The 23036-nt window shown below is 46.2% G+C and overlaps 12 protein-coding genes across 12 annotated transcripts; 6 read left to right on the top strand and 6 right to left on the bottom strand.

Moving 5' to 3' along the window:
- Positions 1-355: 355 nt before the first annotated feature.
- N7483_004171 (alcohol acetyltransferase) lies at positions 356-1930 on the bottom strand (the record flags this gene model as incomplete). Its single annotated transcript, XM_057087608.1, has 2 exons — positions 356-1833; positions 1891-1930. 2 exons carry the CDS (start codon positions 1928-1930, stop codon positions 356-358), a joined length of 1518 nt encoding a protein of 505 aa, XP_056947437.1.
- A 378-nt stretch (positions 1931-2308) lies between these two features.
- N7483_004170 (uncharacterized protein) lies at positions 2309-3124 on the bottom strand (the record flags this gene model as incomplete). The annotated part of the gene is made up of 1 exon (XM_057087607.1): positions 2309-3124. The coding sequence occupies one exon, from the start codon at positions 3122-3124 to the stop codon at positions 2309-2311; it is 816 nt and encodes a 271-aa protein (XP_056947436.1).
- A 614-nt stretch (positions 3125-3738) lies between these two features.
- On the top strand, positions 3739-4548 carry N7483_004169 (YdcF family protein; the record flags this gene model as incomplete). Its single annotated transcript, XM_057087606.1, has 1 exon — positions 3739-4548. One exon carries the CDS (start codon positions 3739-3741, stop codon positions 4546-4548), a length of 810 nt encoding a protein of 269 aa, XP_056947435.1.
- A 393-nt stretch (positions 4549-4941) lies between these two features.
- Positions 4942-5727, top strand: N7483_004168 (2-deoxyribose-5-phosphate aldolase; the record flags this gene model as incomplete). The annotated part of the gene is made up of 1 exon (XM_057087605.1): positions 4942-5727. The coding sequence occupies one exon, from the start codon at positions 4942-4944 to the stop codon at positions 5725-5727; it is 786 nt and encodes a 261-aa protein (XP_056947434.1).
- Positions 5728-6281: 554 nt separating this feature from the next.
- Positions 6282-6510, top strand: N7483_004167 (uncharacterized protein; the record flags this gene model as incomplete). Its single annotated transcript, XM_057087604.1, has 2 exons — positions 6282-6290; positions 6328-6510. The coding sequence occupies 2 exons, from the start codon at positions 6282-6284 to the stop codon at positions 6508-6510; spliced, it is 192 nt and encodes a 63-aa protein (XP_056947433.1).
- A 240-nt stretch (positions 6511-6750) lies between these two features.
- On the top strand, positions 6751-8023 carry N7483_004166 (uncharacterized protein; the record flags this gene model as incomplete). Its single annotated transcript, XM_057087603.1, has 3 exons — positions 6751-6775; positions 6874-7133; positions 7412-8023. The coding sequence occupies 3 exons, from the start codon at positions 6751-6753 to the stop codon at positions 8021-8023; spliced, it is 897 nt and encodes a 298-aa protein (XP_056947432.1).
- Positions 8024-8380: 357 nt separating this feature from the next.
- Positions 8381-9532, top strand: N7483_004165 (uncharacterized protein; the record flags this gene model as incomplete). The annotated part of the gene is made up of 1 exon (XM_057087602.1): positions 8381-9532. One exon carries the CDS (start codon positions 8381-8383, stop codon positions 9530-9532), a length of 1152 nt encoding a protein of 383 aa, XP_056947431.1.
- A 1552-nt stretch (positions 9533-11084) lies between these two features.
- N7483_004164 (uncharacterized protein) lies at positions 11085-12858 on the bottom strand (the record flags this gene model as incomplete). The annotated part of the gene is made up of 3 exons (XM_057087601.1): positions 11085-11258; positions 11310-12455; positions 12523-12858. The coding sequence occupies 3 exons, from the start codon at positions 12856-12858 to the stop codon at positions 11085-11087; spliced, it is 1656 nt and encodes a 551-aa protein (XP_056947430.1).
- An 840-nt stretch (positions 12859-13698) lies between these two features.
- Positions 13699-14282, bottom strand: N7483_004163 (uncharacterized protein; the record flags this gene model as incomplete). Its single annotated transcript, XM_057087600.1, has 2 exons — positions 13699-13884; positions 13962-14282. The coding sequence occupies 2 exons, from the start codon at positions 14280-14282 to the stop codon at positions 13699-13701; spliced, it is 507 nt and encodes a 168-aa protein (XP_056947429.1).
- Positions 14283-14828: 546 nt separating this feature from the next.
- Positions 14829-16855, top strand: N7483_004162 (GMC family oxidoreductase; the record flags this gene model as incomplete). The annotated part of the gene is made up of 5 exons (XM_057087599.1): positions 14829-15190; positions 15248-15277; positions 15329-16196; positions 16252-16750; positions 16812-16855. The coding sequence occupies 5 exons, from the start codon at positions 14829-14831 to the stop codon at positions 16853-16855; spliced, it is 1803 nt and encodes a 600-aa protein (XP_056947428.1).
- A 159-nt stretch (positions 16856-17014) lies between these two features.
- Positions 17015-19620, bottom strand: N7483_004161 (uncharacterized protein; the record flags this gene model as incomplete). Its single annotated transcript, XM_057087598.1, has 6 exons — positions 17015-18005; positions 18055-18242; positions 18302-18496; positions 18555-19012; positions 19072-19453; positions 19513-19620. The coding sequence occupies 6 exons, from the start codon at positions 19618-19620 to the stop codon at positions 17015-17017; spliced, it is 2322 nt and encodes a 773-aa protein (XP_056947427.1).
- Positions 19621-19917: 297 nt separating this feature from the next.
- N7483_004160 (ferric reductase family protein) lies at positions 19918-22327 on the bottom strand (the record flags this gene model as incomplete). The annotated part of the gene is made up of 7 exons (XM_057087597.1): positions 19918-20959; positions 21015-21136; positions 21189-21241; positions 21320-21552; positions 21617-21893; positions 21946-22009; positions 22076-22327. 7 exons carry the CDS (start codon positions 22325-22327, stop codon positions 19918-19920), a joined length of 2043 nt encoding a protein of 680 aa, XP_056947426.1.
- Positions 22328-23036: the final 709 nt, after the last annotated feature.

Here is a 23036-nt window from a genome sequence, read left to right as displayed (position 1 = left end):
GTCATGTGCTTGCGAATGTGATAGGTTTCTTTCTGTGGACTCGATTTTTGCAAACTGTCTCGGATCTTGACGCACATCATGAACGGCTCAAGTAATAAAAGAGGGATACTACACAGAGTACATATGTACTCAAAAGCATTTGAATAAAAATATAGCATTCTTTCTAGCCTCTAGCTCTGGGCCTGGTGTTGCTTGCTTATTCGGTTGATATCTATATGGACTTCAGCTTGATTACAACCCTAGAATTTGCACATGTGCTATCAATCTAACAAGACTTCTCTGAGTCGACCACCTTGAAAAACGCGCTGATGCCCAGGTGTAAAAATATTCATTCCGAGTCGTTGTCCCGAACAAATCACTCGGAGCAAATCCGAGTCAATGCAGCATCGATGCCTGCCAAAATATCCTTGACAAACATTTCTTCGTCGGGAACACCCAAAACTCCCAGCTGCCAGTTCAACGTAATAACCATATCACCACCCTTCATGCTAACCAACTGAAAGCTTAACGCACTTCCAGTGGCGTCTGCAGGTTGTGAGAATATCATCCTCTCAATATCCCAGCCCCTTGGCTCAATATTTGAAGCAGTTTCGGACAAACCACCAGCCTTTGGATCAAAAACGACGAGATTGCTAATTTCGTACGACATATCCCTCTTTTTGCCTAATTTCTCAAGCAGCCACGGGCGGAACTTGCCAACATATGGCATGAGGCCAATAGGCTGATCAGAAAGGGTATTCGCACACTCGGCAAGTCGGGCTGTAGTTTCCCGTGCAGATTCCCAAAACGCATCGCTGTATCTCAAGCCATCTGTTGAATTCATATGCGATCTCCGTTGAGAAGGAGTGGAGGTCTCATACAAAGCTGAAACAGAATTCGTCATGTCATTCGGGGCAAAGGCGGGAATAAGCGATCGGAGATCGACCACAATGTCACCGTGGAATGTCCGAGCATGGGTATCTTTGGGAAGAATTTTGTCCACCACAGATACCAATAGATGATTGAAAACTCCAGTGAACCTGACTTTGTGTTCTCTGCATATTTTCAGGATTGAATCGAGCTGGGCCTTTTTGATAATAAGGATTTCTGAACCAGTGCGAAAATTCGAAGGGTCGTAAGAGGTCGGTTCTCCAGTCCAAATATTCGGTGAACCCGACGACTGAAAGCTGAGAACTCTTTGCACCACATCCGGGAGAGCGGTTTTTAGGAAAGTTTGAAAAAGGAAGGACCAGCTAATTGGTAATTTGCACGCTTCTTCTAAGGGCGGCAGAAGAGGTGATGCAGGAGGCAGGTACATGTAGTTCCGATCGTATCGGGACTCCCCCATTTTAAGACCCTGAAGGAAGGTTCTATGGAATGATAATCCCGATTTCCCATCGCCATGAGAGTGAGAGTATGCGAAAATGATATACACCCGCTGTGGTCCGGGTTCACCTGGTTTATTAGGCAACGGCACAACAACAATCTTCCATGGAGGTATTTGATCCACCTGGGGAAAGAGTTTGTCGTGTACACCTTTGGTAATCTGAGTTATAAGGGCAATATCATCCCCGGAAGATGGCTCTGCAGATAGAGCTGTATCAACAAGTTCAATATGATTTTGAAGATTGAGTGATGTCGGCCGGATGAAGCGAGGAGTCTCCGTATGTTCATCTTGCACCGCTGCACTTAAGATGGGATGGACAGCGATGCAATGTTTTAATGCCGGTATGAAGTAACTCGGGTCCTTTACATCAAATGGGTCTGTGTCGTGTAGCGTGTAAAGGCCATTCAAAATCAAGGCGCGATAGAATCCCAGCGAATGACGTACAACGGTACGCTTGTCATTGTCACCTTTGTACGATCGTCAGCATTGTATCTCACTAGTAAATTGTTCAATATTTCTCTTACTAGCTTCGCGCAATATCTGAAAGGTCTTTTCATCACCCATGATTACTCAAACCGATTGAGCTCCAGATCTCAGTGATAACCTCCGATAGGCGATTTCTTTATTGGAGGAAATAAAAAGAAGTTCCTTTTCACGACTAAAGAATAAATACTTGATATCCGAAACCCAGGGGCCCCTTTCTAAGCGAACTTAACTCTCAGGTCTCGGATCTTGAAGGGACGGAGCATCCGGGCTCGTTCATTTCGTTCATTTCGGTTAATTCGTTTAACTCGGTCAATCGGCCCCACATTAATCAATGTCGGAGAGTCGAAACAAGTTACAAGATAGGTATCTCTTACGTGGAATGGATTTGCTCAAATAGATTTTGGTGAAATATAGATTGAATTAGAAAGATAGAATTCATTATCTGACTATTTTGGACTAAAGTGTCTCGGGAACCCATCCAATCTCTTCTATGGCCCATCGGATCCATAGCCGATGCTCTCCATCCAAGAGCATATGAATTCCCTGGATTAGACGGACCGACCAGCCTTCCATCCACCAATATCTCTCCAGGTCTTTTAAGAGAACCGCATAAAATCCAAGTACACACAGAGCTGCATTATCGCCGCTTTTAACAAGCGCCAGGTATGGTTCTTCAATTTCGAAGAGCCACTGATAGAACCCTCGTAGTTTATCCTGATCCGAAAAGAATGGTCCATATAGAAATGAATAACTTCGATTCAAAGCTTGAATTGTTGCCATCAAGATTTCTCGCCGCTCTGAGTCCGTATCTGCTCTCGCTTCTGCACATATTTTTTCTTCCAGTTCCTTGAGGGATAGATATTCTTCAGGAGTATGAGACTGCCAATACTCCATACTTCCCCAGGTAATTTTAAAGATCAGTGCGACAGGAGATGAATTGACTGCTGATCCTTCAGCCATCACGACTGTGTCGATCCCTCTGATGAGATATAGCCATTCTGGAATGATTTTGTTACTAGAACTTTGCTCGTCGCTTTGCTCAAGGGGTCGTGCCAGGTTGTAAAATAGCGTCAGTATCCCAAAGATATAAAGGGAGCTGGAATTTCGCGGCGTGACCCCAGGGATCAGAGGAGTGGCTCTGGATACAGATCGCGAATGACATTCAATTGCGTACGGGAGGAGGGAATGTCTCCGGCCCTGATTGTAGCGCGCAATATGGAGAGCCGCCAAGGCAAGAATCCCATCGAGAACATAATCAGCGCTGAATCCCATCGGGGGAATAGTGACTCGCCATAGGTCTCGGACTTGAGGGTCAGTAGATAATGTGGATGCAGTGGAAATTGTGAAATGATGAAGTAGCTCCAGGTTTAATGTTTCTGAGTGTGGGATGATTGAAGTGGGAGTTTCGGGAGCTTGAAGAAAATCACATTGCAGTCCCTTTTTAAGGCAATGGAGACATGACGGGCGTCGCTCGTCACACTAGATACTGGTCAGCCGTTCAAGTTGCTAGCATGAAACATCGTGATGCCGAAGTTAATTGAAACAAATAAATACCTTGATTTTTCGGGATCTACAAAGTTGACATCCTGTCCGAGACTTTGTATGCCACTTGCGTCGATTACTGGCCGTGGCTCTTAGTTGTGGCATATCCAAAGCAGATATAATTGTTGGACGATTCAGTTGCCAACTGGTGTTTTGGATGGAGAGTTGAACGAGAAGAACGAGAGAACGAGGGAGTATTACAACTTACCGAGAAGCCGCAAGCCCACGCTTGAGACCCACTTCTAAGGGGCCGAGACCACCAAATCCGAGACCAAATCCACCATTCCTTCAACAGTTCCTTTTACCCATGCAGACAAATCCAGGTTTGGGAACGACCGAACAAAATGAACCCCTATAGCTCGGAAGCTTCAGCGGATATCAACTCGCTGGCCGAGTTTCTGGCCGACTCGGAGGTCTCTGATCTCTCTTCGGTACCTCCAGTGGACTGCATAATCTTATGCGCGTCGCAGGTCCTATATGGAGCAGAGATGATCTTCGAGACCCTGCGAAGTCGGCCAGGCATAACAAAGTATCTGGTACTATGCGGAGGAATCGGCCACTCAACGGCCCTTCTCTATGACTCCGTAACGCAACATAATCGCTATTCAGCACTTGCCGATAGAATTCAAGGTCTTCCTGAAGCACGCGTCCTGGAAAATATTTTAGATGAATTTTTTGATCGAGCTAGAATCACTGCAGAACGGTGTCAAATTCTGGTGGAAGATCGCTCTACCAACTGCGGTCAGAATGCGATGTTCAGTCGACAAATACTTGAACAAGCTGGCGTCGTGGCGCCAAAGACATGCATCATCAGTCAAGATCCGACTATGATGCTGAGGACAAAGGCTTCGTTTGAGAAAACTTATCAAAATCTATCATCGCCCGTTTGTTTCCTAGGCTATCCTGGATTCGTTCCGTCGGTACAACTTCGGCAGGATGAATGGATTTACACATCCCCGGCAGCTACAGCTGGGCTCTGGACAGTGGAACGCTTTCTTGAGCTCATATTGGGTGAAGTGCCAAGATTAAGAGATGGTAAAGACGGTTACGGTCCAGAAGGGCGGAATTTCATCTCTCATGTTGATATTCCGCCTAGTGTGGAGATGGCCTGGTCCCGTTTGAGTGTTATGTTCAAACATCACAAACTGAGATGAGGACACATATGCAATGTATGTGGACATTCGATCACTTCAGATTTGCATATACATTTAATATTTCATCAAAATCATTTGTGTATGCAGCTTTCGCCATCTCGATCTCGGAATCATCACCGAAAACTGTTGATGACATAAGCGGCGCTCATCCCAAAGAGGAAATCATTCCACCGGAGTCAAGACCAACGATGAGAAGTCACACAACAGATGTGCCACTTCAAACCTTGGAAGATCAGTTCAGAAGTTTTTATAGGAAGGTATTCCACCGGAATATGCGGCAACCTGAAATCTGAGAGTAAATATAAATACCCCAGATGATCCCAACAGTCCAAGTCTACACCATCTACATTGAAACTCAACATTGCCTTCACGTTTCTTCTCTACAATTCAATCATGGCATCATCCAACTCTATCACAGTGACGCTGTCACAGCTCGCGAAGATGATCGATCATTCCCTCCTTCATCCCACCATGACTGACGCCGACATCATTGCGGGCCTCAAGATCGCTAAGGAGAACAGTGTCGCCACGGCCTGCATCAAGCCCTACTCCATTGGACTCGCCAAGAAAGAGCTCGCAGGCACCGATGTTGAAATTTGTGCAGTCATCGGCTTCCCTCACGGGAACAGCACCACCGAATGCAAAGTGCACGAAGCCACCGAGGCAGGTTTGGAGGGTGCGAAGGAGATCGATATGGTCGTCAACGTCGGAAAAGTCCTGGGCGGAGATTGGCAATATGTTACCGAAGAGATCAAGTTGATCAATGAGGCCGTCATACGCACCGGCGCCATTCTGAAGGTTATTTTCGAAAATGATTACCTTCAACCTGAGCACATCATCAAGCTGTGCAAGATCTGTACTGAATTAAAGGTCGCGTTTGTCAAGACCTCATCTGGATATGGATTTGTCAAGCAGTCGGATGGATCATACAATTATCTTGGTGCCACTGTTCGAGACCTGAAGCTGATGCGTGAGCACTCCGGTGCTAATGTTCAGATCAAGGCCGCTGGTGGTGTTCGCACTCTTGATGATCTGCTGCATGTTATGAGTCTGGGTGTTACACGTATTGGTGCCACTGCCACAATCCCTATTCTGGTGGCTGCAAAGGAGCGAGGAATTGGCGACGAGCCAACTGTTGTCACTTTCAAGCCCATGGCGAATACGAGTGGAGGATATTGATCACGCACGCCTTTCAGAAACAGGCTCGCTTTGTGGTTTCGGGATCTCTTTCAGCTCGTCTGTGTAGACACAAAGCTACCTAGTGGAGAGATATTTTTTGTTGCCCCTTTCATTTTTAATTCCATTTCAGCTGTCAAGTTCTTACGCTCCACCGTTGTGGCTTTGATGTACTAGTACAAATTTCAGTATATGACTTCTTTGTTTACAAATTTTGACGCTCGAGGCCAATTTTTCAAGTACCCTGTACAGTTTCAGTTTCATGAAATTCTCTTTGAATGAGGTCAAGCAATGCATGGACAGCCGAGTCTCAAAGAAATATCCCAAGGTCTTCCAATTTGTACCACTGATTAAGTCCATTGAGGGTTTCTGGATCAAGGACTGGGGCTCAAAGCAAGTCTTCCTTTGAAGAATCTACGCAACCATTCCGGTCTTGCAAATCTTAGAAAATGTGTGATCTTAAATGAACGAAGCAGCCCACTTACTCTGAATATGTGTCATTTTTCTCAATTTCTCTGCAGGAGAATTTCGCCATCTCAAGTCAAAATACCACCAGCATGTCGACGGTTAACCCAAAAAAAGAGGCGAGTTAGCATTCTTCAGAACAGCAAAGTTGGCAAGAAAAAGCGTACGAAGACCAAGAAGTCCGACCCAGATGCGGGTCTATCTTGGACAGGATCGCCCTGGGACAAGACTGTATGGGGTGACCCTGATGTCAACGAGCTGGATTTAAACACGTCCTATGATAATGAGGAGAGGGAAGAACAGATAAAGAACTTGAGATGAAGGCACAATCTCAGACGCGACCCGAAAGGCAGACTAGATGGAGACACGCAGGTTCAAGGCCCCTGACAGATTGTTCGCGACTCCCGAAAGGTTGGAATATGAATGAGCCGGATTTGGATTCCGAATGAGTATTGGAAGTCCCAGATTTCCAGTGCAGAGCAGTAGTTGATATTGAAAAGAGTGATATCGAAGGTCAAATTGTTCGAGCCCAAGAAAGACTCGAAGATAACATCATGCCCCATGCCTTCGAATGGAAATTGGAACGGTATCAGGGGATGCTATCCAAGAAAAAGTAAGGCTTGAACATCCATCTCTACCTCCGGGTTTCACGACGTAGCTAATCAATAATTTGCCTCCCTGCAGGGCTTCCAATCGAGGTTGTTGAGCGATTGGAGGGTCTAAACTCCATAAGACAAGCACTAGAGAAGAAAGATGAATATGAGCAGCTTCCAAATGTGATTGCTATCATGGAAGCGTATACTTCGAGAAAAATTCGACTCTGTGGACTTGTCACGTATTGGTCCAAAGGAGTTCAGCTCTGTCAACCGCGACCGTTTAGTTGGGATGAGTGTGTGGCGCTCAATATGCATCACCAGGGTAGCAAAGGATTTTGGGTTGAAGGGGTAATTGACCTTGGAACATTCCCCCTCAACTGCGTTATTAGGATATTACTTCGTTTCATGATGTTAATACCGGAATGCAGACTCGGATTTGGTTCTCATAAGCTAACATATTGTCGTATTCACCCACAGACTCGTGGAAACAAGCCGACATTGAGTTATGTCTGAATTAGTTTGAGGACAATGAATGCGCATAATTGTCGTGAAGTACGTCGTCGTTTCACAGTTTTTCTATTCTCGATTGGTTATGCTGATACTAATCAATACTACCTATCATGTAGTATGACATTGCCGTGAGGATGCCGAATAATGACTGGTGGGCCACGTTGACCTTCCTATTCGACACTGGATCGGATGTAATTGAGATATTCCCCAATGATCTGCCTCTTATCCTCGGCCTCAATCGTCCAGACGTCATGAGTTTTGGAACTTCGGTTGTAGATCAGCACGGTGGTCAAGTGCACTGCCCTTCGATCCAGGTTGAAGTGTGTCTGCTCGACAACAACGGAAAGCGAATGACCCCATGGACCGTAATAGAGTGTGACATATATCCCTCGGATGAACGAGCTAAGGGTCTGCCAAACTTTAGGATAGATGGTCCAGTTTTCCGGAATCTCCTCTATTGTTGCTATGTCCCGGATGGAAAACACTCGCTTATCGCTGCGACGGAGGAGCTTGGAATGCATTTACCCAAAAGCGTTCCCCAAAGCAGGAGAAGGCTGAATGTGAGAGAATTCATGCCTTATGTGGCCCCTGAGAATAGAAGACCAGTTAGCGGTATCCCTCCTGTCGCTGCGGGAGAAGAGCTCAGACACCCAGGGTGGCCTTCAAGAGCGCGTGGTGTCCCTGAAAATGCTCCACCCCGGCCACCCCCTCCAGCTGGCGGCACTTAATAGAACTTCAAGTTGATATTAGTATTCAGAGATTGAATTTCGATCATATATTGGGCTCCTTTGCCTTCCTGGTTTCAATTGAAATTTTCAATGCAATCTATATTTTCTTTTTTCCAGATTCCCGAACATGAATCCTATAAACGATTATCATTGGTACAAAACGCAACTGAGTCTCTAGCGTGGGTTGAGCCTCACTCGTAGCCTAGAAGTGGGGTAATAATGACACGGACCCTGAGTTGCAGCCTAAAACAAAAGATATTATAAAAGACCAGCTGAATAGCCTAGGATCTGCTGGATTATTTCTTATTTCACTTCACATTCATACTTGAACTATATCGATTTTACCATCAATTCACAATGGAAACAGAACCAACGTTAGCCCCGGCGACATTCACCGATTCCAACCCCCAAACACAATGTCCCTTATTTTCCCTCCCTCCAGAAATCCGATATGAAATATTTGCCTGTGCTCTAAGCAGCGCCCCAGATACAACTCAGCCTATCGACCAAGATGCATACTGCACTCGACCGGGCTATGAAACCATCTCTCATACATATACGGAACTCCTTCGAACCTGCAAACGGATTTACATGGAAGCATGGTTTATGCCATTCCTCTGCTCAGAACACTCCTTTTACATGGCCTGGCGACAGCGCTCCCCAAAACGCGTGATGTCCGTTCCTAGAATGCAAGCCTGTCTTGATTTTATTCACGCGCGCCATGGAGAGGTACAAGGCGGAAGTGTGCGGATCTTCCCACAACTGTGGGCTCTGCAGGGTACCAAGGACTGCGGTGGAGTCTTTAGTATGAGGAACTTCCATCCGAAAACCGTCACAATCACGATAAGATATACCGATACATGGGAGTGGGAATATAATAAAGCGTTATATATGGAAGGAGCTTGGGCTGGGAGGGTTCGACTTCCGGCTAGCGTGACGAAGTTCAAAATAGACTTTGAAAGTATTGAGAGGAGAAAGGACGAAGTCGATCATATCGCGCGTGAACTCGCGGAGAAATGGCGATTCAGGAGATCTGACGGCGTGGATATGGTGGCATCAGGGGAGGATTGTATCAGTTTTTCTCGTTGGACGGGTAGCTCGACGTTAGGTGGTCAAAGATGGCTGCGTGATGAGACACGTCCAGGTCAGCTTGACTATTATGTTGGCACTGTTACTTGGCGTCCTTCGAAGGAACCACCGACGAATGGTCCACTTTCCAACCCTCGTGTACAGGTGACATCGGATCGCCCTGCTGTGAAATCACTGAGATATACCAGTGTCTCAACGGACAGACTTCGGAACGCTGGTGTTCCGGAGGACTGTAATGCTGAAGAAGCTGCTCAATTGCTCTATGAATTTGACAGACAAGTTCAGAGCAGCGATGACGAGGATATGTCTGATGACGTTGATTCGGACGACGATGAAGGAAGCGATGAAGGAAGCGATGAAGAAAGCGAAGAAGAAAGCGAAGAGGAAAGCGATGAAGATGATGAGTCTGAAGAGGACTGAGTTTCGCGTTTTTTGTATGAACCTAGTGATGATCTTGTCCTCCGAGCGATTAGAAAATGTTCTTGCTATACGTGAATTCGATTAGAGCATTTCTGATGGCGGGCAAGTAGTCAACTGGTAATATGGACTGTCAAATGTGACCTTGCGAGAGTAACACTGGCATGGGCAAATTGTATCATTTGTCTTGCCTCTCATAAAATTTGAAGATTTCATTTAGTCTTTAGATTTCTCATGTGCTGTTTTAATATGAGGCTCGATTGGTAGAAAATATGATTGTCGCTGAATACTATAACAGACACGTATTGGTTGCTCATACCTAGTCACAATGGGTTGAAAAAATCAAATTATTTTTTCGTCCAAAGAACAACACAGCATCTTACAGTAGAAGGCAACAGATCATCCTCCATAAGAAAAGAATGCGCAACACTTGGAAGTATGAGAGCGAACGAAGAGCTGGAAGGAATAGCCACACAATCTTGGCGTAAGAGGTCATTCAGTGGTACAGAGTAGAGAAGCCATACATGAAGAATGGAAATTTCAGCCATAGTAGCACTTAAGGCCGCACTTCATTTCGCCCCGAGCGCACTCAATGTAAATGCATCTTTGCTGCGTAGGGGCCCATGCCTCAAAGGGGCTAAAGGTGGCATATGGCGGATATTCGTCATCGGGCACTGTATCACGCGGGCTAAGGCCTTGAAATGGGCCGATGTTGACTTGAGAGAGTTTGGCATCTGAGAGTTGCTCGACACGACTGATAAGGTTTTGAGGGTTGATTGGTTAACTATCAGAGGGTAGGATCCCATCTGTCTTTTTTTTGATAGTCGCATATCGGGCGCCGTGAGATGATGTCTTCGAATGTTTTGGGCGAGATGGGTCTGTGAGTATGCGTGGACAACAATGGTAGTACATAGTACTACCAAGTAATAGATCCCTGATTTTATCTCAAGTCCCTTTCCACTCCCGTACGGATCGGTCCGATCACGGCTGAGAAGGCCCCAGTTAACTCCACTATCCCCACGCAAAATTGAGGGGGAAAAGTAAAGAAAAGAAAAGAAAAGACAGTGAAAATAAACGGTATTTCGGTACTTGTACATCTGGAAATGTCAATTATTTACATGCATGGTGGTAGCACATATTTCCACTATGTCTACCCGATCAACAACTCTTTACTCTTGTATCTTGTATCTTCGTATGTCGCATTGGTCCAGGGTTGTCGCGAGGGTTCAAGGCCGCTTGGGAATCCAGAATAGATCGGGTTTGTCGCAATGGTAAAATATACAAGAGTCCGGAAGGGGAAATGGCAAAGTTGGAAATCGTCTGCAAGGGTTATTTTCGCGTAAGATGGTGTGGGAGTTGAGTATGGATCGAGGAAATGGCAAGGGTTAAATGTCGCAATGGCGTTGATCGGCAAGAGGCATATCGCAAGGGCCAAGGGTATTTTTTTTGGGAGCGCCGGTAGGGGTATATGGCGGGAATTAATGTCGCTGTGGGTCCAGGCTTCGAAGGGTGGCCGGAATGTGTCGCATTGGAACCGCTGAGGAATTTTGAGTGATTAGACAGACGGACCGTGATCCTTCTTCTTGTCCTCAACGAGTACACCATCCTCGGAGAGGTCATCAGCCACGGCCTCGGTAACTGGACCGGTGTATACAGCCTTGCCACGGAGGTACCAGTATACCAACGAGAAGAGCAAGACTGCTGCGACATAAACAGATGAGTAGTTCATCTGCGATCGTATTAGCATAAAGAGCCAGGAGGGAAAGAATTTGAAACCTACGTTCTCAGGTGTAACCGGACGATCAGTTGGCAAGACGAAGATAACGCTGACAAACAATGTCCACAAGCAAGCCCAAGCGTTGACGAAGGGACTCAGAGGTCCCATGTGCCAGGGGCCAGGCTGAAAGTTTCCGAAAAATAACTTGCAGAGAATGGGAATGCAGTAACTCCAGTCCAAGGCAATGGAGCATAGAGTGAAGATACCATCAATGGCAGTGTAAGAACCGAGACCAATCAGGTTGATCGCGATGCAGAAGAAAACGGAAATCCAGACGGCGTACAAAGGTGTTCCAGTCCAGGGTGAAACCTTGGTCCAAACATTGGAGAATGGCAGCATACGGTCTCGGGAAAAGGCGAAGACAGTACGACCAAGGGACTGCATAGCAGTGAATGTGACAAACTTGATGATAAGAAGACCCGCAATGGTGAAGAACATGCCACCACCCTTACCAAGGCTGTTGTAGAAAATCTGAGCAACGGGCTGTTCCATCGCGGAACTGAGAATGGAAGTTGGGTCACCCATGCAGAAGCAAAGAACGATGTTGAACAAAAAGCCAGCAACGTAAGTGAAAAGCATAGCCATAGAGATAGCCCAGGGAGCCTTCTTCTCGGGCTCGCTCATCTCTTCGGTGATATGGGCAGTCGCATCGTAGTCAGTCATGGTCCAACTGACAGAAAGGAAACCAAAGAGCCAGCTGAAGCCGATGGGGGTCCAACCAGTGCTAGATTCCACATTAGTGAAGACATAGTTCGCATCATGTTTGTCCTTGGTCAACACCAGCAGGGCGATAGCACATGCCACAAGCACCGCAATGTGGAAGATCACGTAGAACTTGGTCATTTTCTCCATCCAGTAAGTTGACAAGGAGTTGACAACACCAGTAAGAACAGTCAAAGCAGCCATAACTCCGACAGTAGTATCGGTGGTGATGGTGTAGTTAAAGTCCCGACTCATAGATACAGCAGCCAAAAGCATTTGGGCGGCACCATACTCAGATGAAGCGACACCGGCGACTTGACCCAAGAGATTGAGCCAACCAGTAAGCCAACTGATAGAGGGAACCCATTTAGAAGGCGCCATACGAGAGATCGTGAAGTATAATCCACCAGAGGTGGGGTACGCAGAAACCAATTCAGCGACAGAGCACTATTGGACATGATTAGTTCATGCTTGAACCAAGTGAGGTCATCTAGAAGGGCATATTAAGACTTACCGCGATGCACATACAGCCAGCACCAGAGATAGCCCAAGACCAGACCACTGAACTGCTGCCACCCGCTTCCAAGGGATAGGACAAAGTGGTCATGATAGTTGCGAACACACCACTGATACTGACTGCAAATGAGAAAGTTGCCAGGTATCCAAACTCACGTTTGAATACCGGGTTGTAACCAAACTTCACCGCAAGCTCATTATCGGCTTCAGTCATATCTGCGACAGCGATCCTCTTATGTTGGCCATCTGGTCCGGTGATCTCAACCTGACGTGAATCACGACGATTTCGAAGCTCGTTGATATTAGCCTCGTTGGCCATAGTTAGCTCGCCCATAGTGATGATAAAGCTTGCAGAAAAAAAAAGATAAAAATTTTTCTTTATCGATTTTGCGCGAAGGCCACTCGAGATTAAAAAGAAAAGAAAAAAAAAGAAGTAAAAAAGATCGCGGCCCGAGAACAATTCGGTGGAACCCGGAGAGAAAGAGAAACCGGGCACGAGAGTATGTACGTGAGCGGCTGTCGTGGTTTTGCTTTTTTCCGACCCGCACAGGCTCTTAATCAAGTTAATCAAGATTTAGGAGGTGGTTCTCAATCTACCATTGTGTTATCATTGGGTTAGAGGATTACTGAAATTTCTGCGGAGACCACTCAGCAACCTAGATGTCATCATACGGCAGACAAGATAGCCCCACGGGGCCGAGTTGAAAGCTTGAGATCCTTATTGGCCTATCATACGATTAATACTAATGTAGCTGGTTCCACCTTGTTTAAACGGGCGTTGACTATTGGTGTTTTGGCTATCGGTACCAGCAAAGACCTTCCTAAACTACATTGGGTGTGCATAAGGGGCTTGTCCCTGTCTCAGGATCTTACGCTAGACTGCGACTTTTCCGGGATGATAGATCGGGGAAGCGATCACATGAGCGGATGTGAAAAGTGAGATATCATTCAATCATTTAATCATTCCTTTAGCTTCACGGGGAAGATACCTAGAGTAGATAAAATGTTCCCCCAAGATAAGAACCTGTATGATTTCCAAGGTTATCTCCGAAATGCCGAAGTAAAGAACCCACCCAAAAAAAGTCAAGAAAATCAGTCTAAGTAACGCCTGCTAACGCCACCAGCTAAGCGATAACAAGTTGAACCCGAATGGGTCAGTGCAAGCGATAACATCTTAGAAGATACGCTTGAGCAAGCCAGCCAACGCCTTATCCTGCTTCACAATCTTTCGACTGACAAACATACACTCTGCCTTGGTGTATTCAGCCAATGCCGTATGACTGCGGAACCGTTTCGGGCACTTGTCGCTCTCCCAGCAATCCAGTAGATCCACTAAATTCACGAAGGTTCCCGATAGTGCCTATGCAAGCAATCGTGTTAGTGTAATTCGTCATCGTGGACACCCTTGTCCCTGACAGGGGTTGACAGTGGACCCACCTTGCGACACTGGCGAATGGAAGTGAATTCGCCGGTGATCATGAGTTTTTGACACATTTGCTGCCAAGTATCGAGGTTATTGACCCGAGTGCCAATAAGTCGATCATACTGCTCATCCATGCAGAGATTCCAGTTCTTCTTCCACTTTCTGGATCCTTGGCGCCAACCCATTTTCACTCCCAGGCGTTTGAACTCCTGACTCACAGGCTTCTGAGGGTCATATTCGAAGCGAGGGAATTTGGTAAAGAAATTCAAGGCAGGAATTTCTTCATCAGTGTCTGATTCAAGTGACGGGGACAGGCGAGGCTTTCGGCGAGTCATGATGGATACCTAAGCTTGATAGAGAGAGCCTGAGAAGGAAATAAGATATGATTCAGAGAGGTTTGATGTATCAAGAGGATGATGGATGAAGAAGGAAGGAAGAAGCTAAACTTGGAAGAGGTAAGCGAACGTTTGATAGAACTTAGAGAGAGCAAGGAGACCTTTCAAAGGAATATATGCATGATTGTATGCAAAAACAAAGTTCAAGTTGGCCACATGAGAGATCTCATCTCAAATTTAAGCTTATTTCAACGACTGCATCTCTCATTTCACCATGTGGGGATGCCAGTGGATATTAAATTTCATGACTACGAATAATATACCTGGGGATCTAGTTGAATAAGGAAACTGCGATATAGATGGCTCAAGTTCATGATATTTGTCCAAATAAGTAGGCATAAACGACTGCCCAGGTGTGGTGATTAATGTTGGAAGCTGATTAAAATAGGAAGGCGCGCCCACAACATTTGTTTGAGGCTGTTTTGATAATGTGACGGGCATCTTCATCTGAATTGAACACACTTGACTGATTTGCATATTGCCCCAATGGTTCTTTCTTTCTTGCATATCGGAGCGGCCCTGTTAGGATTTTGTATGAGCTTTCTTGCTTTGAATGCATGGGTTCCATTCAGTTCTAGCTTTGACTATGTGGTGGTCGGGGGTGGAACGGCGGGAATCACAATTGGCGCGCGCCTGGCTCAGCACGGCTCTCGAGTTGCAATAGTGGAGGCGGGAGGCTTCTATGAACTTCAACATCCTGTCGCCAAGGTACCTGGGGCAGCGATCATTGGCATTGGGTCCAATCCAAAGACGGCATCGCCCATCGATTGGAGATTTGTGGTTCATGGTGCTCCTGGTGCAGACTATCGCGACATTCACTACCCTAGAGGCAAGTGTTTGGGTGGATCGTAAGTTCGGTCTTCTTCATTGAGATGTTTCAAATGCCAACTAATAATTCTCCAAAGGTCAGCAGTCAATTTCTTGTTATATCAGCGGTTCGAGCTTGTGGACATTCAAAGAAATACCAGAAACTGACAATCAAATAGGCCAACCCAAGAGGCAATGATGAAGTGGGCTCAGCTGGTCGATGATCCGAGTTATACGCTAGAGAACTCTTTTCCCTTTTTCAAACAAACAATCGAATTCACACCTCCTGGCCTGCGAGATGGAGTCGCCATGCCCTACAACGAGTCTTCATTTAGCCCTTTGGGCGGTCCGTTGCATTTGTCGTATCCGAAATACCCTATGCCATTTTCCAGCTGGGCGCAGCGAGCGTTCACAGAGGCTGGTATACATGAAGCGGAGGACTTCAGTAGTGGATCACTGATCGGACACCAATTCTGTCCGATGACAATTCGACCCAGAGATCAAACGAGGAGTACATCTGAGTCCGCATTTATCGGGGCTTTCCATTATATGGAGAATCTTACCGTTTACCAAAAGACGATGGCCACAAGGATATTGTTTGACAATGACAATCGTGCTGTTGGAGTGAGAGTGAAACACAAATGGTCATACACTTTGACAGCAACGAAGGAAGTAATACTATCGGCGGGCGCATTTCAATCTCCGCAACTCTTGATGGTGTCAGGGGTTGGCCCAGCCGAAATCCTTCAAAAACATGGAATCGAGCTCATCGCTAATCGCTCCGGTGTTGGCCAGAATATGTGGGATCACATATTCTTTGGACCTTCATACCCAGTCGCAATAAACACTTATACCAAGCTGGCGCAAAGTACGAACCATCTTTTGACTCAGATCTTGAACTGGTTTCTATGGAAGAAAGGAATTTTGTCCAACCCTTCAACAGACTATCTTGCCTTTGAGAAAATTCCTCTACAATTTAGATCGACTTTGACAGCCCAAGACGAGCAGGACCTCTCTTGGTTTCCTTCAGATTGGCCTGAATTAGAGGTGAGATTTTCCCAGCACTTCATTTGACCAGGCTGAAAAATTAATTTGTCAAAAGTATCTAGTCGCCTCTGCATATGTTGGTAATTTTTCGAACCCATTTTGGCAGCAGCCGATCACTGGGCAATATGCGAGCATTGTTGCTAGCATTGTTGCACCCACCTCTCGCGGGAATGTGAGCATTCGATCAGCGAACATGGCAGACCTACCGATAATCAATCCAAACTGGCTAGAAACGGAGACCGACCGCAAGATGGCAATCATTGCTTATAGACGTATCCGTGATTTTTTCAACACAAAAGCCCTGGCCCATGTTCTAGCGGGACCTGAGTACTTCCCGGGCCGATGGATTCAAAGCGATGATGAAATATTATCTGTGATCAAACAGACAATGATGACAATATACCATGCTTCATGCACTTGTAAGATGGGGGTTGAGAATGACAGCATGGCGGTCGTGGATAGCCATGCAAGGGTCTTTGGAGTCTCCGGTTTGAGGGTAGTGGATGCCAGTGCATTCCCTATTTTACCACCGGGACACCCTCAATCCACTGTTTGTAAGTTGACAACTTCCCTCCAAGGTTCATTACTTTCTTGCACATACTGACTTCTTTCAAGATATGCTGGCTGAGAAGATTGCTGCCGACATAATATCATCATGATTGTATACAGTCTCACTTCCTAGTATTTCGATCGTGAAGTGGTTCAATTGACTCTGTTGGGTGGACGTTGGGCAGTAAAATACCTTTGGAATCATGAAAAAATGCGCGAAATCATTCATGAGAATTCTAATGCATGTTTCTTTTGAGCGCTATTTAGTTCTAATACCACTTCTCCTCTAGATACATTTGATTCAAAGTATCAAACATATTATAATCGCTTGGCAAAGAATCGGAAGAAAATGCAAAGCCCAAATTGTTCGCAAATAGCTCATCAGAATCAGGAAAATTTTGAGCATCGACAGAGGAATTGGTAGCAAACCCTGGAAGATTCGGCCTGTTCAGGGTGGGATTCTGATTAAGATAGAATGCAAGCGGATTCTCAGAGAACAAGCTCTTGGCATTGAGAATATCATCCAAGATCTCCAGATTTGGAACTGTAGATTCCCAAGAAGCCGTTGAATCAAGTAACTGACATCCGGTATCGCAGGTAGTTTTGCCTTCTCCATCTCCTGGAAGACATGGAAGATGCTCGTTTCCGTAACGATCAAAGTAGAGCTTCTCCAAATTCCTTCCAATTCGCTTGGCAATGTTCCAGGACGTGGAAAGCTCCCTTAGGACCTGGAAGCATAGAGCAACAGCGGCGTGCGGTGACAAGCTGTAAGAGCCTTCTTCCGGCGGATGATGCTTCGTTGTAGACTGTCCAGGGCAGCATAGCTCAATGATAATCAACGCTGTTGACAGTGTGCAGTGAGTGGCCGTGATTGGACTCAGCTTGAAACTGCCGAAGGTTTGTCTGTATTTTTGTGCGATGATGCAAACTGAGCGGACTGAAGAACTGCTACTTGAAAGGGCTTTTTGTAAACGTATGCTTTTTGGTGAGTTTTGATCCATCTCGACTAGCTTTCTTGTTGCGTCACCTTCTTTGTCTTTAAATTGTTCGTAACGGGATATGAAGGGGCAGCAGAGCAACATCACGGTTTGGTGGTATACCATGGACAACGTGTAGGCGTGGGGAAATTGTGAGAGGCCTGATGGGCGATCGACCTTGAGTTCGGAGGGTAAGTCATAGTACCATGTTTTGAGCTCTAGGATACAAGAATCAAAGAATGCTGAGCGCTGGCCGCATTGAGTAAGTGGCTTTGGGGACCATCTAGTAGGAAAGTCAGCAAGAGATCTCGGACGGTAGCACGGAATCTTACAATGACTGCAACACCTTCTCGATGATACGGCACAAATCAATCATCGACCGATGTAACTGGACTGTATCCCTCTGAGATGCCGCTCGAGGATTTCCGTTGGCAGACGGTGAAGAAAGGTCCGATACGCATTGGAGAGAAGGCTTGTTCACAGCACCCTGAGAGTCCTTTGCGGTTGTTATTGAAAAGTTCTACAAAATGTAGCACAGTTGGGAGTAATTCAATGATAGCATACCAATAATGTGCAAACCCTTCCAGTGTAACTTGCCGACAACTTGTCGTGGCAGTATAGAGCCCAATAAATTTGTCTCCGTAACTCAATCTCAATTTTTGGAAGCGAGACAGTTCCAGTGAGAACTGCAGGGTCCATATTGAGTCCCATATCAATTGCAAGGCGATTAGCCATGCCTTGGTGAAGCCAACCAGCAGCATCAGATCCCATTGCCTAAAATAATTCGTAATTAGTATGTTGAATATGAACTGAGGGGAAGGATGCGACTCACGATGTAAAATATTCCCATAATCGCTAAAGACTGAATTGTTGTAATCTTAGGCCAGCGAAGGTCATTTTGAATCAGCTTCTCTGCCGTGCGAATAAACATCTTTCCCGCCGTATTAGAATCATTTGGGTCGGTTCGAATTTCGATTCGGTCACAATAACGTGAGCCAACGGCAAGGATGCAGTTCAATAGAAGGTTACTGCAATATCGACCCCCACAAGCTAGACTTTCGCGGAACAACGTCTCGTTCACAACTTGGGACCACGGTTGTTCCCAGTCAAAATATAAATTAATCAAATGAGCTTGAAGCTCGGCGGATATGATTGGTGCGACTGGTTCGATCTGATCATCACAAACTTGATTGACACAATGTGGAGATACTAAACTTGCTGTTCCTCCTGTACTTGTAGAGCAGCTGGCACCACAAACATCCGTCTGGTCGTGATGAGTTTCCGGGGAGTCTTTCAAGTTGGATCATTAGAGAATACTTGTCAGGCGGGATGCACCTGCAAAGACTCACATTTTGTTGAAGACTGGAAGAGGAGTCTGCCGCTAGTTGGTCCAAAGTAGCGAACCTCACCATCCTGGTCGAAATTCAAAGATTCATCTATAGTTAGAGCACCCTCAAATGTCACGCATAAATCATCCTCCACAGGCGAGAGACCTCCGTTATTAGAGTCCTTGGATTGATATTGGACATCGTTTTCTGCTACAATCTCTGCAACAGAAGCTTCGACATCAATGCCGTGATTTTTCAGAACTTGTTCTAGGAGGTCTATCCTATTCCGCAGCATGACGACATATGACTTTGGAGCCGGCTGCCTCCCATCTTCAGCAGTAGAATATTGGCAGCGAACGCCTCGGTCGAGACATCTTGAGCAAGAGGGACGTGTGCCATCACACTAATCAATTATTATTATTAAGGGTTTCATTCATAAAACATCAAATTGGTCTTACATACCTTCGCTCGTCTTCGGCGACATTCTTCGCAGGCTCTGGACGTATATTTTCTCCCAGCCCGTTTACGCCTGGCCGTGTCATCATTGGGTATCGTCTGGTTTGATGACATTTTTCCTTCGCCAGCCTCAAAGCAAGCTAGAGAATGATCTCAGAACTCATATGGAAGAAAGAAGAAACGACATCTCGTATTACAAAGCAATATTTACACCATATTCCCCAGGCATCAAGTACGTCAGTTTTGCTGCCTGATAGTAGGCCTAAGGCCAAAAGTTGTTTAACCTGACTCCTAAGGCACCCCGAGGTTAAAAAACATCACAAAACATCTCACATTCAAATATTAACACGCGCAATCATGGCTCATCCTAATTCTTCTTTTACACTAACCCCTTCAAAATGAACCCATACTTTACCATTCGAATGCCTCCTCAAAATAGTCAATGTCCTGGAATCCCCTCCTCATGGCGTCAAATAAAGAACTACGGCACTCGTCGGCCATCTGGGCGGGGCCACAGGTTAGAACACCCAGGTTGGTGGAACTATTACGAGCTTCGTTCACCTCAGTGGCAATAGTAACCCGAATGTTGGGACGACCGGGCATGAACTGAGCACTTGCACCACTGCTGGTGGGTGACACGGTACCCGAGGCTTTGGTCTCGCCCACAGAAGCAACAGTCGGGGAAACTTCCTTGGAGGCACTGATGTCGGAATCCGACTTAGCTTCCACAGATGTAAGACGGGTACAGAAAAGTGTTGTTGTGATATCGGGATGCTCGAGAACATGGGCTAACTGCTCACTGAAGACATCATCGAAGATCTCTCGCTGTCGAACAGACCACACAAGTTGGATTCTTGTGGTCTTGGTCTTGCCCTCTTTCACACGCTGGATGTGATCCAGAAGATACGGCACCGCTGCGGCAATACCCGTTCTACCGAAAACGATGAGAATGGTGTTGAATGCGTACAGTGGCTCGGAATGACAATAAGGACCCTCGAGAAGAAGCTTGGGGTGGATAGGGGATTGAGCCTTGCGACATTGATTGCGAAGTCGACGAGTCCATCCATCATACGGACGAATCCAGAAGACGAGTTTGTTTCCAGCAGCTGTCGAAGCTGAGCCCTCAGTTTCGGCTTTGGAGGCAGGCACCCAGGCACCGAGTGAAAAGGGGTGGTTTTCCCAGCCTCGCAAAGTGACGGGTTGATACAAGAAAAAGTGTTGTCCGATGCTTGGCTTCAATCCCGTTGCAGCTGGCGTCATCTCAATAGTGATCAAATCGCTTGACTCGTTGTAGGTAACTGTAGCGGACGTTGTAGACTGGAATTGCTTTCCAAATCGGACGTTCAAATTGCAGCATGCAAGGCGTCCGAAACGCACGAGACGCTCCAGAATCCAAAGGGCAACTGGAGACCAGAGGTAACCAACGAACTCTTGTCCATCAAAGTTGGTATGACTGTGGAGACGTTAAACCTTGTTTGTATTCGATTCTGATTCCAGCATTGACTTACCGGAAAAGTGCATATATCGTGACCAAGGCGAAGACAACATGGATGATGATGAAAGTCTCATACGAGCGTCGACGGAATAAAGTCATAGATTGGATCAGCATGAGTGACATGAGAATTGTGGCCTGGTGGCATGTCAGTTTTAACCAAGTCAGCTCAGCGATAAGGAGCACTAACCACTACGCCCATATAGAAATAGTTTTGCTTCCAAGCAGAGTAGTATCGAGGGTCTTAAAAAGATCAGCATATAGAACTTTGTTTCCCCATCATACCACCATGCAATAGGAGGGTAAAAGGTCGGTACTCACCATAAAGGATAAACACGACTGTATAATTGATGGAATGAACAATGGCGTAGATAGTGCATACCCAAGCGACGTGGCGATGGAACATGTTAAACGATTGGACATTGAAGTTTGTGACCCATAGGAAGATGTTGTTACGACCGCTAAAGAGCCACAGGAAAGGAAGGCAGGCGTATGAAAGAATTCCAGTTCTGTCAGAGGTATACTGCCAGTTCTGTTGAAAGAGATTTGGTGTCCTATAATAAGAGAATGATGAGATTTCAAAATTCTTGAGACCTTGGAAAGGCGAGGAAGGCTTACTCGAGATTGCCAACGAAGCTCTCGTAGTTCACACAGCCAAGAATAATACTGACAGCCCAGAATCCGAAAACGATCAGAGCGTCGAATCGCTTGGGGATAGCGTGTGACCACCAAAGTTGCTGATGTCTATCAGATGCTGGGGCAAATGTAGCCGGCGTCATGATATAGGTACGGAAAGCGTGATAAACTGATGCGATAGGGTTCTTCTTGGTGGCGACACTCCGCATTGCAAGACGTGTTTCTGGGTCATAAGTCCCACGAGTGGCTCGCTCGCTTGCTTGAAAACACTGTCCAAGCTTTGGAAATCATGCCAAGAACCAAGATATCACCCCAATATCCCATCAGGGCCCATCCAAATCGCTTGTCCTTCGAGATTTCATAGTCGTGTGTGACCTGTTGATGATGGTCAGTCAATGCCATGTCACCAAAAGGGAACTTCAAAACTTTTCGTTCACTCACATAAGACTTATAGGCTATCTTGTAGTAATGCTGACTGAGCAGAACCACTTCATCGATGGTTCCAGTAGTAGTTGTACTGTTGTTGTCTGGGTCGATTTTTGATAACCCATCGATATACTCATCGGTAAGTTTGGCTTCAATTGAAGTCAAGTTCATGAGGGTCAAGCTACTTTGTTCGCAGAGACTTTGCCAGTATGGGATTGCGGCTTTGAAATCTTTACCAGAACGCCAGGCTTTGGCACTGGCATACATTGAAGTCACCTCGATTGTGCTATTGCAAGGTCCGGTTGAAGTACCGGATGATCCTCCATGCCCTCTTTTGTCCAAGGTGAAGTCGCGCTTCCTGCCATGAGGTGTCACTTGAACATTGGCGGAAGATGAGGCGGAGGCAGAGGAGGAGCTCGACGTTCCGTTCGATGAAGAGCTTGACGAAGAGCTGGAAGAAGATCCATGGGACTCGCTCCCACTGGAACTAGATGAGATCGTTACACAACCTTCGAACGCTATACTCTGACAATATGGTATAGATGGTGTAAAAACAATACTCATTTAGGTTGGAAGCTTGGTTGTGACTCGAACTGCCACCACCTTGACCGGCCAATACTGGCCTGCTGGCCAGGAGAAGGGCCAGGGCAGAGGCGGCAAAACGCATTTTCATTTATTTGGCGGACAGAAACGATGCATGCATCAGATTGAAGATATTGGACTATCTTTATACTTATATGGCCCAAAATGGCGTATGGGGCGCCGATTACACGGAAAAACCAATACCAATCGAGGTATATGGGCCCAAGCCACAGAAGCACTGGTATCCAGATTTTCCGACGTCGGTTTAAGCCGACATCATATTTCGACGAGAATTCTTCATCTATATGCATGTATGAAGGTGGGTCAACGGTCTCTCGCGCACCAACCACCAAGGTCCGCTGACCAGCTGTAGCATGCGTGTACTATCTCCGCT

Source organism: Penicillium malachiteum, assembly GCF_028827825.1.
Source record: "Penicillium malachiteum strain IBT 17515 chromosome Unknown utg000002l:1.0-8849297.0:1.0-8852440.0, whole genome shotgun sequence".
Taxonomy (NCBI): Eukaryota; Fungi; Ascomycota; class Eurotiomycetes; order Eurotiales; family Aspergillaceae; genus Penicillium; species Penicillium malachiteum.
This window is presented reverse-complemented; position numbering and strand designations above follow the sequence as displayed.